A 14,605-nucleotide genomic window follows, 5' to 3' on the forward strand; every position below is an offset into this window, starting at 1 on the left:
TATATTTACCCCAGCACTTGGCAGTGTTCATTTTATTGCGATCAGGGTTGGGGTCAATTCCAGTCAATTCAGAAAGTTAACCAAATTCCAATTGCAATTCGACATTTTCCTCATTGGAAAGCATTGAAGAGAAATTGGAGTTTCAGTATACTTCCTGAATTGACCCCAAGCCTGATTGGATGGACTTTTTTCTTCTCTATCTGGTAACTGTGGTCTTTTTGCCCATGTTGTTTATTTCATGCATTTCTGTAACATTTTATTGATTTCATGCTCTATTTTTAGTATTACTTGATGCATTTTTTATTCATTGTCGTATTTTGAATCACTGTCATCTTGGTATTAGCACTTTGCTTCCCAAGTGGCCACATTTTAACAGTTTCAACATGTTTTGTTTTTTTAAAGAAAAATAAAAAGGCATTGGCTCATTTGATCTCCCGACCAGATTTATGTGATAGGTATGCCTTACTTACAGGGCTGGTTTCTGGGACAGAGATTAAGCCTAGTCTTAGTCTAGTCTAAAAACCTATTTAAATGGGGATTCTTCATTGAGCATTGTTTTTAGTCTTGGCCTAAATCTCTGTCCAGGAAACAGGCCCAATAATCTTGTAGCTTGTGATCATTAGTAGGCCCATCATACGGTTCATATCCAGAAATCCTGCATTTGACAACACTGCCACTTAGTGGTCTTAAATAGAACTACCAAGCCGAATCATTGACTATAAATCCTTCAAATCTCGAGGGGAAACTTCAAAAGGCTCTAAAACCAACCAATTAAAACTCCAGCAGCATGCCGAGACTGAGGTTACGTTCATACAGTATTACAGCTATGCTGACATCTTGAGTATTGAAGCTGCTCTTAAATGTGAAATCCATGGAAAAAGATGTGACGTCTCATGTATCCAAGATGATCAATTTAATGCCGGGATAGAAAGAGGGTAATATTTTTGATTTTCGAATCTAATAGTAGGGATAACATCAACGGAACTCTTGAAACAATATTAGAAATTAACAGTGGGGTTGAACACACAGGGGTTGTTGACTGACACAGTGTCTTCGGAAAGTATTCAGACCCCTTCCCTTTTTCCACATTGTTACATTACAGCCTTATTCTAAAATGGATTAAAAAAAAAATATATCCCTAATCGGTCTACACACAATACCCCATGATAAAGCGAAAACAGGTTATACATTTTTGATTAAAAAAACCCACAAAAAAACAGCTTATTTACATAAGTATTCAGACCCTTTGCTATGATAATCAAAATTGAGCTCAGGTGCATCCTGTTTCCATTGATAATATTTGATGTGTCTACAACTTGGGAGTCCATCTGTGGTAAATTCAATTGATTGGACATGATTTGGAAAGGCACACCTGTCTATATAAGGTCGCACAGTTGACTGCATGTCAGCAAAAACTAAGCCAAAACGTTGAAGGATTTGTCCGTAGAGCTCCGAGACAGGATTGTGCCGAGGCACAGATCTGGGGAAGGGTACCAAAACATTTCTGCAGCATTGAAGGTCCCCAAGAACACGGTGGCCTCCATCATTCTTAAATGGAAGAAGTTTGGAACCACCAAGACTCTTCCAAGAGCTGGCTGCCCAGCCAAACTGAGCAATCAGGGGAGGAGTGCCCTGGTCAGGGAGTTGACCAAGAACCCGATGGTCACTGACAGAGCTTTAGAGTTCCTCTGTGGAGGAAGGACAACCATCTCTCCAGCACTCCCCCAATCAGGCATTTATGGTAGAGTGGCCAGACAGAAGCCACTCCTTAGTAAAAGGCACATGACAGCCCGCTTGGAGTTTGCTAAAAGGCACCTAAAGGACTCACAGGCCATGAGAAACAAGAATGCCAAGCGTCACACCTGTTTTTCAGCAGCAGGGACTGGGAGGCTAGTCAGGATCGAGGGAAAGATGAACGGAGCAAAGTACAGAGAGATCCTTGATGAAAACCTGCTCCAGAGCACTCATGACCTCAGACTGGGGCGAAGGTTCACCTTCCAACAGGACAATGACCCTAAGCACACAGCCAAGACAACACAGGAGTGGCTTCAGGACAAGTCCCTGAATGTCCTTGTTTGGCCCAGCCAGAGCCCAGACTTGAACCCAATCTAACATCTCTGGAGAGTCCTGAAAATAGCTGTGCAGCGATGCTCCCCATCCAACCTGACACAGCTTGAGGATCTGCAGAGAAGAATGGGTGAAACTCCCCAAATACAGGTGTACCATGCTTGTAGCATCATACCAAAGAATAATAGGCTGTAAACGCTGCCAAAGGTGCTTAAAGTACTGAGTAAAGGGTCTGAATACTTATTTAAATATGATATTTCCGTTTATTTAATACATTTGCAAAAATTTATAAAAACCTGTATTTGCTTTGTCATTATTGGGTATTGTCTGTAGATTGATGAGGACAAAAAACAATCTAATACATTTTAGAATAAGGCTGTAATGTAACAAAATGTGGAAAAAGTCAAGGGGTCTGAATACTTTCCGAAGGCACTGTATCACTGGGTATCATTAACGGCAGGGTGTGTTGGCTCAAATGTCCAGAGGCAAATCCATCCCTAGAAAATAACTGTATGAATAGAAATCTCAGAACAACCTATGGGAAGCATTTGGAAAAGTCTGTTTAATTCCACAAACTCAGTTGCTTACAAACCACAGGTAAAGATGACATTCAGAATATACAGTCAAAAGACAGATTTGAATTGATAACACCGGTCTACCAGGAAGGCACTGAGGTTCGTACCAGCTGCATCTCGTACCAGCGGTTTTTCTATTATCATTCATGCCCTTATCAGAACTGGGAGGGACTACATGATCTTGTCCAATCGGAAGCGCTTATTTTCATTTTCCGTTTTGTCACGGCGTGCCTTAATGAACAGGCTCCAGCTAGTGTTGATGCTGGGGCGGGGTTACTTGTACTTGTAGAAGCCCTCTCCGGTCTTCTTGCCGAACTTGCCCTCGGCCACCAGCTTGTTCAGCATCTCACTGGGCTGCATCAGCGGGTTGTCAGGATCCTTCTCAACCCAGCCTGAAATCAAGTTATAAACACAACCTTTTCATTTTAACTAACTACTTTTGCATTGGTTTTACACTACGCATCTACTTCATTTGATGTTTTTGTTTCTTCAAATATTCATCACCATTTTCAAAAGACCACCGGCACCTCTCGTCCATCTCACCATTCTATAACCAAAACAGTGCTCCTCCCCTGTACCATATGACATGTGGTTATTTCTATTGGGCCTGTTCCTAGCTGCTAATATACAGTGCCTTGCGAAAGTATTCAGCCCCCTTGAACTTTTCGACCTTTTGCCACATTTCAGGCTTCAAACATAAAGATATAAAACTGTATTTTTTTGTGAAGAATCAACAACAAGTGGGACACAATTATGAAGTGGAACGAAATTTATTGGATATTTCAAACTTTTTTAACAAATACAAAACTGAAAAATTGGCCGTGCAAAATTATTCAGCCCCTTTACTTTCAGTGCAGCAAACTCTCTCCAGAAGTTCAGTGAGGATCTCTGAATGATCCAATGTTGACCTAAATGACTAATGATGATAAATAGAATCCACCTGTGTGTAATCAAGTCTCCGTATAAATGCACCTGCTCTGTGATAGTCTCAGAGGTCCGTTTAAAGCGGAGAGAGCATCATGAAGAACAAGGAACACACCAGGCCGGTCCGAGATACTGTTGTGGAGAAGTTTAAAGCCGGATTTGGATACAAAAAGATTTCCCAAGCTTTAAACATCCCAAGGAGCACTGTGCAAGCGATAATATTGAAATGGAAGGAGTATCAGACCACTGCAAATCTACAAAGACCCGGCCATCCCTCTAAACTTTCAGCTCATACAAGGAGAAGACTGATCAGAGATGCAGCCAAGAGGCCCATGATCACTTTGGTTGAACTGCAGAGATCTACAGCTGAGGTGGGAGACTCTGTCCATAGGACAACAATCAGTCGTATACTGCAGAAATCTGGCCTTTATGGAAGAGCGGCAAGAAGAAAGCCCTTTCTTAAAGATATCCATAAAAAGTGTTGTTTAAAGTTTGCCACTAGCCACCTGGGAGACACACCAAACATGTGGAAGAAGGTGCTCTGGTCAGATGAAACCAAAATCAAAGTTCTTGGCAACAATGCAAAACGTTATGTTTGGCGTAAAAGCAACACAGCTCATCACCCTGAACACACCATCCCCACTGTCAAACATGGTGGTGGCAGCATCATGGTTTGGGCCTGCTTTTCTTCAGCAGGGGCAGGGAAGATGGTTAAAATTGATGGGAAGATGGATGGAGCCAAATACAGGACCATTCTGGAAGAAAACCTGATGGAGTCTGCAAAAGACCTGAGACTGGGACGGAGATTTGTCTTCCAACAAGACAATGATCCAAAACATAAAGCAAAATCTACAATGGAATGGTTCACAAATAAACATATCCAGGTGTTAGAATGGCCAAGTCAAAGTCCAGACCTGAATCCAATCGAGAATCTGTGGAAAGAACTGAAAACTGCTGTTCACAAACGCTCTCCATCCAACCTCACTGAGCTCAAGCTGTTTTGCAAGGAGGAATGGGCAAAAATTTCAGTCTCTCGATGTGCAAAACTGATAGAGACATACCCCAAGCGACTTACAGCTGTAATTGCAGCAAAAGGTGGCGCTACAAAGTATTAACTTAAGGGGGCTGAATAATTTTGCACGCCCAATTTTTCAGTTTTTTTATTTGTTAAAAAAGTTTGAAATATCCAATAAATTTCGTTCCACTTCATGATTGTGTCCCACTTGTTGTTGATTCTTCACAAAAAAATACAGTTTTATATCTTTCTGTTTGAAGCCTGAAATGTGGCAAAAGGTCGAAAAGTTCAAGGGGGCCGAATACTTTCGCAAGGCACTGTAGTCCTCTTTTAACTGGTATTGAAATCAGTCTGTAATAGGAACACACTTGTGAAGCAGCCCAACACTCACCGTCCATGATGAATTTAGCCGTGTCCAGTCCTACGTAGTCCAGCAGCTCAAAGGGCCCCATGGGATACCCAGCGCCCAGCTTCATGGCAATATCAATGTCCTCCTTTGACCCGTGGCCTGACGAGAAGAGCGCACACACACACACACACGCACACACACTCAGCCAGTGACTTTGAATGAAGGGTGACAACGGTTTCATATACAGACAACTATGTTTTGTTAACCATAGGTGTTCATACACATCCGTTTGTCACATCCCTCTTGGCTCTGATGCTATTTTCATTCATATACAGGCAAAAGGTTTGACTATCTGTCAGTCACGCAGGGCTGGCGTACCTCTCTCATGTAGCCTGATGGCTTCCATCATGTAGGGCACCAGCAGACGGTTCACAATGAACCCAGGAGTGTCCTGAAGATGAACATGACGTACTGACGTTAGTGAACCGTTTCTGACGTATCTGAACGCCATATGATGAAGATAACGTATGGTGTAATACGGTATGTCACTGCAGTATCTTTAAAGGTGTACAATACTAGCGAAATACTTTATATTTGTTCAAATAAGCGAGGATCTTACTTTGCAGGACACTGGCGTCTTGCCCAGTGCTTTGCTGAAAGCCAGGAGGGAATCGAAGGTCTCCTGGCTTGTGGCTGATGTTCCAATCACCTGAAGAGGAAACGTAAACTACTTAACAGCTTTCAATTGAATCTTGTTGATAAGGAGAGCCATCCCAGCGTCATTTTTAAAGCAACTTACATATGTTTCTAATTTAAACATCGCCATCATGACATAAAAATATAACTGCTTTGCGGGAGACTATATAGAGACTTATCATAGGGAGAGATGTCCTAAACGGCTGATCCTGACCTCTACCAGCTTCATCATGGGGACGGGGTTGAAGAAGTGCAGCCCTCCAAATCTGTCCAGCCTGCTGGTGGAGCTGGCTATGTCGGTGATGGGCAGAGAGGATGTGTTGCTGGCGAAAATGGTGTGTCTTAAAATAGAGGAACCAAAAACATCAGGCAACGAGCAGCAAGCAACCCCCATGAGGTACATCCCAATTAGTAACATCAATTATGTGGGATACACAATGCCTTTCCTTTTGAAATATTTTATTTTAATTAGAATAGTTTTAAAATAGCCTATTTTAAGCACGTTTCAAGGATACCAGCATAGCTTTATAGTAAGTATAGAAAAAAAGCTCAAATGAAGAAAGGAATTTTGATATTTAGGCTACACATTCAAAATGGCAACAACAAATGTTTCTAATCAAACAGCACTTGCTCTGGCTTGATGTTCACTTCAACACTGACCATCGATAGCCAACTCCTCTGATTACTGAAAGTCGCAGGCAGCGGAGACAGGACAGTGCTTAGGATCCACACTCGCTTGGCGAGTCACTTACGCTGCTGCTACTTTGTCCAGAGCACCAAAGAGGCCCTGTTTGATCTTGAGGTTCTCCACGATGGCCTCCAGCACCAAGTCTGTACTCCCCACCACAGACGCTGCGTCTGTCGATATCGACACGTTGGCCATCACCTTGGCAATAAACTCTGCTCCTGCCTGAAACATACATGATGACTGTCAAACCCCTGTTTGAATCAATGGTGTTAATAAAATGAAGTTCTGCCAACATTTCATCATTGGAAACAGCAACATGAACATATCAGTGACCAACATCTGGCTTGTCAGCAAACTTCTTCTTGACCACCCTCTTCAGGCTGCCTTCTATTCCCTTGGCGGATTTCTTCAGGATTTCCTCGTTTGTGTCAACCAGCACCACGGAATGGCCCGTTGTAGCAGCAACCTATTAGAAAGAGGGAACACAAGTGTGAGTGGTGAGTGGGTGGGACAGGTGTTCACCGGGTTTGACTGTCAAAAAGTCACTTTGGTAATACAACTCCTGAATTGAAGGACATTTCAGGTAGGTAACAAAAACCCTTATATAACTATCTAGCTAAAGTAGATATAGGTCAAAGGTCACCTCATGCTGCCATCTTCACCATCTGTGTTTTGCACTGATCAACCTGGGACAGCTTGTGAGACATACTGTACTTCTTACCCAGAGATGAACAACCATTGCTTAAAATACAGACTTGTGTTAATGATTAGCCTGCAAAACTCATCCCCTGCATCAGGGGAATTGCCTTGGTTGGATTCTCAAGTGGGTATGTAACTAGCCAGCTAATAGCAAGCTAGCGGTTAACTAACCAACAAGTAGTCGGTAAGTTCGTGCACTTCATTGCTATATTTAACTGGCTTGTTAGCTAGTCTTGCAACGTTAGCTACACAGCTGGTTAGCTTACAAGCTAGCTAGCTAGCCTCTGTAGCAAGCTAGCTAGCACGCTAATGTTAGCAAACAAACTTCTGTCATTAACAGTTAACTACCTGTGCGATACCTGCACCCATCTGACCACCCCCGATGATCGTAACGTGTTTGATCGCTGCATTTCGGACTGCAGAAGAGGAGATACCTCTGATGACTTGGTGAGTGAAGAAAGCCATGGTTTGCAAGCCGGAGAGGACCGCACCAGAATGAAGCAGCTGGCTGTGGCTGAACGTAGTCAGACTGACACTCAGACACCACGGAAAGTAGGAAGGTCGTTGTGTGGCAGTGGTCACGTCACTATTTAGCCCATTCCATGACCTTTCACACAGTTTTGATGTGGTGCGTTTTATTCGACATTCCTACTATTGCTCTGATATAGGAACGAGTCAGTAATACCATTGTAGTTTGATAGGATGCAATAGCACTTTCTACTGACAAGACAAGAATAGTGTGTGCAACAGTTGCATTAAAACACATCACGATTATAATTAGATTTATTTTATTGCCATAATGCAATAGACAATCAAAATAATTTTTGATTTTTGAACTTATTTCAGGCCAGTGAAATACAAAATTACCTAAATACTCAAGTAATTGAAATACGTATTTCAAAAACATGTAACCGAAATACTGTCCATCAGTAACAGTGGATTAACGCACCAAAATACCAAAGGGTATGAAAAATAGAAGCTATGTAAAATATTTTTTCACATAACATAAGGTTTTTGTCTTTCTTTAATATTTACTCTTGCCTTGTTTAGAAGATAGAACTGAAGGAAAAAACAGGCTCAGGACCCTGGGAACATAGGACCCTGGGAACATAGGACCCTGGGAACATAGGACCCTGGGAACATAGGGCCCTGGGAACAGACATGGCCCCCCTGCATAGCACCCATTTTGGTTAGAATGGACTCCCAGTACTTTTGCATAGCAACTATGCAACAAAAAAAGGAAGACTGGGTGGGGTCTGTAGCAACATGGCCAAAATAACTAACAACCTGATATTTGTCTGGACTATATCTTCTGGTGGAAGGATTAAATGGTATGAATAACGTTTTAATGAAAATATGTAATAGTTATTTGAATATGTTGGTAACAGTTTTATAAAAGCAGAAAGGCACGAGGCAGTATCATGAATACAGTCACAGACAGGTTGACTAGCACCGTTTACCTGTGACTGGATTTACACCACTGCCTCTTGTGCCTTATGGCTTAATTACGGCGTCAGGGGGCGTTGTTCGTCTGGTGGCCTCACCGCCGGGGCCTCACAGCCACAGTGTATGGGCAGGGGGCCAGGGTGAGGCCAAAGCGCCCGTGCATGGGAGGAGGGGCCAGCCCCTCGGGCAGGCTGAAACTGAAGGCCTGCAGCAGGCTGGTGAACATCAGGAACAGCTCCATCTTAGCCAGCTGCTCGCCCATACACACCCTGCGTCCTGGGAAAGAGAGGGAGAGAACACTGGAAAGATGCACATTAAGTCATGGTCATACTACGTGCATTCCAATCATCCAGAAAGACTGTGAAATCAAATTATTGAAATGTTCAGTCGTGGCCTAACTGCTTCCTACTCAGGTAGGGGCAGTGTGAGACTTCAACAATCCTGTGAGATTGTGAACTAACCTTTTGAACCTTGTTTCAGTGGATTTTACAGGAGCCTAACTGTAAATGTCCACAGTAGAAAGGCTTCATTCTCAGTGTATACCGTGTGACTACACTCCCGTTTGCCAGTCGTAGAGCACGTCGCTAATGGGACACCCACATACATCCGTCGAGAGAGACTGCCTTACAACCTACCTATTCCGAACGGTATGAAGCACTCTTTCCTCAGGAGATTCCCCTGGTTGTCTAGGAAACGAGAGGGGTTGAAGTCGTCTGGCTGCTCCCACACAGTGGGATCCCTATGGACAGACCACAGGTTGGGGATGATCACTGTGCCCTTAGGGATCGTATAGCCACGGAACTCTGCAAGACAACAACAGACGAACCATAGCGAAAGTGTTGTACTTTCCTGTTTCTGCTGCAGCAGCCCAGTCCCTGTTGTAGTGTTGGTCTGGTGGTACTGACTGACCAAGTTGTTGAGAAAGCAATTCAATACAACTTTATTGATCTGACTGTGCATAATGGAAGAGTCAGGTTCAACCATATAATTAGAATGACTAGTATGGGTTTCTCTCTCCTCACCTGTGGTCTCTGAGGCCATGTGAGGGATGGCCAGGGGGACCACCACAGTCATCCTCTGCACCTCCATGATGGTGGCCTCCGTGAACGGCAGGCTGCCTTTATCAGTGAGAGACGGGACCCTGTCTGGGCCCACCACTGCATCCATCTCCGCCTGCACCCTCTCTGTGGCGTAAACGGGTACAAATGACATGGAAAACATTATTACAAAGCAACGAGCATTGGGAAACAGGACACTGGATATGTTACACATAGCATTATGATTGGGTACTGTACTACATCATGCTACAACAAGGAGTTCTCTTTAGGTCACATTGAACTGGTCCTCCACACCCCTCTTCCTGTATTTCAGGAACCCTGTTTGAAGATGTAGTACCTTGGATATCTGGAAACACGACCATGTAGAGGATCATCCACAGCACTGTGTTGGTGGTGGTATCAGTACCAGCGATGAAGAGGTCTCCTATGATGTAGAACAGATAGTCCTCTGAGAAGCTACTGTCCGTCTCCCCAGCGGCCTCCTGGGCCAGCATCTCTACCAGGTACATGTCTATGAGATCTCTGGGTTTGGCTGGGTCTAACGTCTCCCTGTGTCTGGTGATGATCTGCTTCAAGAAGGCAGTGATGTCCCTTTCCACTTGCCGTACCTCTCTGAAGACACCGAAGGGCAGGTAGTAGAGCAGGGGGAAGACATTGATGAGGACCGCCGCGCTGTTAGAATAGAATAGAGTAGAATAGATACGTAACTGCCTGTTTTCTGGGAGAAACTGAAATGTGTTAAGCGCTTAAGGGCACACAGCAGGAAATGCTACTTGAGATCAGAGACCAGCAGCCCTCCAGTTACCAGTTCAGTTCCCACATCTTTGAACCAGTCAACCTTCCGGCTACTGATCCACATCTCTAACCTCTAGGCTACCTGTTGGCGATGATCTCTAGGCCGCGGGCCATCAGGTCCAGCAGGGCGCCAAACTCCCGGTCAGCGTGGTGGAAGCGCTGGCCCAGGGCGATGTAGGAGATAACGTTGGACACAGAGTTAGTTATCAGAGGAGTCAGGTCCACTCCCGAACCCTCAGTATCTTCCTCGCTGAGACGCAGCAGCTCAGATTTGACCACAGCCAGCCCCTCAAGGATACAAGGCTCCAGGCTCAACTTGCCCAGGCCAAAGTTCCGTAGCGTGGTGTGGCAGAACTTGCGCTGCCTTCTCCATACTGGTCCATAAGGTGCAAAAACTATGCCTAAGGTTCAGAGAAATGATAAGAGGGGAGGACGGTTAATAATGCTGTCACTATGCACTAGTACACATATGTAATTATTTACATTTCTCTTTCCTTTTCTGCTTGGAAGACTTTTGATGAGAATAATAGAATAGAACAACAAAACAGACCAATATAATAGAACAATAGAATAGAACAGACCAATATAATAGAACAATAGAATAGAACAGACCAATATAATAGAACAATAGAATATAACAGACCAATAGAATATAACAGACCAATAGAATAGAACACTAGAATAGAACAATAGAACAATAGAATAGAAAAGCCCAATATAATAGAACAATTCAATAGAAAGTACCAATAGGACAATACAAAGAGAAAATACCAAGAGAATAGAACATTAGTATAGAACATACCAAGAGATTAGAACAATACAATAGAAAATACCAATATAATAGAACAGACCAATATAATAGAACAATAGAATAGAAAAGACCAATAGAATATAACAATAGAATAGAAAATACCAATAGAATAGAACAATACAATAGAAAATAGCAATAGAATAGAACAATACAATAGAAAATACCAAGAGAATAGAACAATAGAATAGAACAGACCAATATAATAGAACAACAGAATATAACAGACATATATAATAGAATATAACAATAGAATATAATAGAACAATAGAATAGAACAGACCAATATAATAGAACAATAGAATATAACAGACCAATAGAATAGAACACTAGAATAGAACAATAGAACAATAGAATAGAAAATACCAATATAATAGAACAATACAATAGAAAATACCAAGAGAATAGGACAATACAATAGAGAATAGAACAATACAATAGAAAATACCAAGAGAATAGAACAATACAATAGAAAATACCAAGAGAATAGAACAATACAATAGAAAATACCAAGAGAATAGAACAATAGAATAGAAAATACCAATATAATAGAACAATACAATAGAAAATACCAAGAGAATAGGACAATACAATAGAGAATAGAACAATACAATAGAAAATACCAAGAGAATAGAACAATACAATAGAAAATACCAATATAATAGAACAATACAATAGAAAATACCAAGAGAATAGGACAATACAATAGAGAATAGAACAATACAATAGAAAATACCAAGAGAATAGAACAATACAATAGAAAATACCAAGAGAATAGAACAATAGAATAGAACAGACCAATAGAATATAACAATAGAAGAGAGCAATAGAAGAGAACAATAGAATAGAGCAATAGAATAGAGCAATAGAATAGAGCAATAGAAGAGAACAATAGAAGAGAGCAATAGAAGAGAACAATAGAAGAGAGCAATAGAAGAGAGCAATAGAAGAGAACAATAGAAGAGAGCAATAGAATAGAGCAATAGAAGAGAACAATAGAATAGAGCAATAGAAGAGAACAATAGAAGAGAGCAATAGAAGAGAACAATAGAAGAGAGCAATAGAAGAGAGCAATAGAAGAGAACAATAGAAGAGAGCAATAGAAGAGAACAATAGAAGAGAGCAATAGAAGAGAGCAATAGAAGAGAGCAATAGAAGAGAACAGGCCGATATAATATAACAATAGAATAGAACAGAACAATAGAATAACATAACAATATAATAGAACATACCAATCAAATAGAACAATATAATAGAACAATTGAATAGAGCAATTGAATAGAATAATAGAATAGAATATAACAATAGAATAGAGACAAAGGAGAGGGGGGCTTCTTTGGTTTATAGTTAATCCATGAGGTGCTCTTTGATCATGGGATGAAATACTATAAAACAAAAAGAATTTGATGCTGGATAGTAAACAATGCCAGAACAGCCTTTGTGCAAAAAAACATCCAATCAAGGCACTCTCATGTAGTGGAATCTTTTTAAAGCATTTATGTTTTACGGCTTATGCGTGGCAAGAATTTAAAAAAACACAGACGTGTTGTGGCTACAGCCTTCATCAAGGTGACAAAGAATAGTGGTGAACAGGTGTATATCCCAACTCTCACAGGAAGTGACTCAACTCATTACCATACTGTATATAATTGATAAAGTAAAGAAACATGGAGAAAGAAATCACATTCAAGATATGAAGATTAACAAAATGAACATGGAATAACAAGAATGCAACACCACAAAATAAATGCAATATCATAAAAGGAAACTGTGTCTAACTGTTACCAAACTTAAGAACGGAGAACCAAAAAATAAGCCACATATTTTACAGGAAAGGAGAATAATCAATTTCCTCATTTAGACCTGGCAATACAGTGGCCCTTAGTTTAAAGATCCAGAACGCTTTGCATTGTAGGAGGTGTTTGAGACCCCTGCGAGTGCTGGGGACCACTTCAATGGCAATGGCTTTCAGAGAGTTTGGGCTGCCTATGTGGTGTACAGGCTGCCCCGGTGGGTGCTTTTACATAGGACGTACTAAGAGAAGGCTCAAGGACAGGGTGTCTGAACATGCCTGTGCTATAATGACTGCTAACGACAAGTATCCTTTGGCTAAACATTACAGACAGATTGGCCATGCCAGCCCAAACTCTCTTAAAGCCATGCCCATTGAATTGGATCCCATTTCTCGCAGGTGGGGGGCGATCGTCTCAAACGCCTCCTAAAATGCGAAAAGCTCTGGATCTTTAAACTAAAGGCCACTGTATTGCCATGTCTAAATGAGGAAATTGATTATTTTCCCTTCCTGTACAAAAATGTGGTTTATTTTTTGGTTCTCCATTCTTAAGTTTGGTAACATGAGCTCATGTGTACACAGTTTTGTCATTTTCTATCGCATTTCTTTCTCTTGTTATGCCATGTTTATTTTGCTCGTCTTTGTATCGTGAATGTGTTTCCCCCCCATTTTTTTCTCTTTATCAATTACATATGGTAATACAGTGAGCCACTTCCTGTGAGAGTTGGGATATACACCTGTTTGTACACCACTATTCTTTGTCACCCTGATGAAGGCTGATATAGCCGCAACACGTGAAGGCGTTTACATTTTCCTGTTCCACGAGAGTGCCTTGATTACTTCTGGAAGTTCGTTTGCACAAAGGCTTTCCGGTATTGTTTACTATCCGGCATCAACTTATTTTTGTTTTATAGAACAATAGAATATTCACCGGGCAAAACGCTCATCCGATGAGTAAAATCGACCTCAGCAAAACCTATTGACTATTGTGCTTTCATGCGTTATTACGCACAGGTGGAGTCTAGAAGCAGCACTTACCTTTCCGCTTTGTCATGATGGTAACGGTGGGAATCTCTGGTCTGTCGGAGAACACATCTGCCCGGTTTGAGAGGGCAACCCTGACCACTTCATATCCGTTCAGTACTACAACCAGCTGACTCCCTACCCACATGCTGTAGATGTTACCGTAAACTTGAGCTTGTTCCGTGATAATAACTTGAGGCGAAATTAGAGCTCGTGTCTTTGACTTTGGGTCGTCCTCCCCTCCCCAGCCTCCAAACCTCCTCCAGATGAAATTGGGAACCAGAAACCCGCCGAAATTGCCAACTATTGGCCATGGTTTAGGACCAGGAGGAATATTGGAGAAATCCTGGTGTTTGCGAAATGTGTGCATTATATAATAGACGGTCACGAATACTGTCAAGGCCAGAATGCAGACATGGGACAGCGCAGAAGTGCCTAGGAGCTCGTGCCATAATTCCATTAACCATGGGGTTTATATCGGCTGCAAAGCACCAAAATAATACCTCGTAATCCTTGGAAACGAGTTGAATATTTAGACTCGTCAAAATATTCGAAGTATATTCTGAAAGTTTAAAGAAGATGCTTTTCAGAAGGGTCTGCCATGTTATTTGTTTGTGTAAGCAAACGACGCATGGTGATTCCTAGCTTCCTATTGGTGGGTGAGAGAACG

At 41.8% G+C, this 14,605-nt stretch overlaps 2 protein-coding genes across 4 annotated transcripts; both read right to left on the reverse strand.

Moving 5' to 3' along the window:
* Nucleotides 1-2,605: 2,605 nt before the first annotated feature.
* On the reverse strand, nt 2,606-7,553 carry LOC115202298 (hydroxyacyl-coenzyme A dehydrogenase, mitochondrial-like). The gene is made up of 8 exons (XM_029766363.1): nt 7,362-7,553; nt 6,652-6,780; nt 6,379-6,536; nt 5,841-5,967; nt 5,550-5,639; nt 5,309-5,381; nt 4,973-5,089; nt 2,606-3,034 (listed from the first exon to the last, which is right to left on the reverse strand). Exons 1-8 carry the CDS (start codon nt 7,476-7,478, stop codon nt 2,916-2,918), a joined length of 930 nt encoding a protein of 309 aa, XP_029622223.1. The 5' UTR covers nt 7,479-7,553; the 3' UTR covers nt 2,606-2,915.
* LOC115202294 (cytochrome P450 2U1-like) lies at nt 6,674-14,585 on the reverse strand. 3 transcript variants are annotated; one of them, XM_029766356.1, is made up of 7 exons: nt 13,951-14,585; nt 10,395-10,713; nt 9,855-10,189; nt 9,482-9,643; nt 9,095-9,262; nt 8,474-8,735; nt 6,674-6,780 (listed from the first exon to the last, which is right to left on the reverse strand). In XM_029766356.1, the coding sequence occupies exons 1-6, from the start codon at nt 14,393-14,395 to the stop codon at nt 8,554-8,556; spliced, it is 1,611 nt and encodes a 536-aa protein (XP_029622216.1). In that variant the 5' UTR covers nt 14,396-14,585; the 3' UTR covers nt 6,674-6,780; nt 8,474-8,553. The 3 variants fall into 3 exon arrangements, with proteins under 3 accessions (XP_029622216.1, XP_029622219.1, XP_029622217.1); XM_029766359.1 differs by lacking the exon at nt 6,674-6,780 and having other exon boundaries at nt 8,646-8,735; nt 9,095-9,198; nt 13,951-14,584; XM_029766357.1 differs by lacking the exons at nt 6,674-6,780; nt 8,474-8,735 and having other exon boundaries at nt 8,992-9,198; nt 13,951-14,584.
* Nucleotides 14,586-14,605: the final 20 nt, after the last annotated feature.

Source organism: Salmo trutta, chromosome 11 (assembly GCF_901001165.1).
Source record: "Salmo trutta chromosome 11, fSalTru1.1, whole genome shotgun sequence".
NCBI lineage: Eukaryota > Metazoa > Chordata > Actinopteri > Salmoniformes > Salmonidae > Salmo > Salmo trutta.

Coding starts and splice junctions, on each gene's coding strand:
- LOC115202298 (XM_029766363.1), bottom strand. CDS start 7,478: ATGGCTTTCTTCACTCACCAAGTCATCAGAGGTATCTCCTCTTCTGCA. Junction 5,382..5,549: donor AGACGCCAGTGTCCTGCAAA/GTAAGATCCTCG, acceptor GTTCATCTTCAG/GACACTCCTGGGTTCATTGT. Junction 3,035..4,972: donor GGCTAAATTCATCATGGACG/GTGAGTGTTGGG, acceptor ACTTGATTTCAG/GCTGGGTTGAGAAGGATCCT.
- LOC115202294 (XM_029766356.1), bottom strand. CDS start 14,395: ATGGAATTATGGCACGAGCTCCTAGGCACTTCTGCGCTGTCCCATGTC. Junction 10,190..10,394: donor CTAGAGATCATCGCCAACAG/GTAGCCTAGAGG, acceptor CTATTCTAACAG/CGCGGCGGTCCTCATCAATG. Junction 9,263..9,481: donor CATGGCCTCAGAGACCACAG/GTGAGGAGAGAG, acceptor GTTGTCTTGCAG/AGTTCCGTGGCTATACGATC.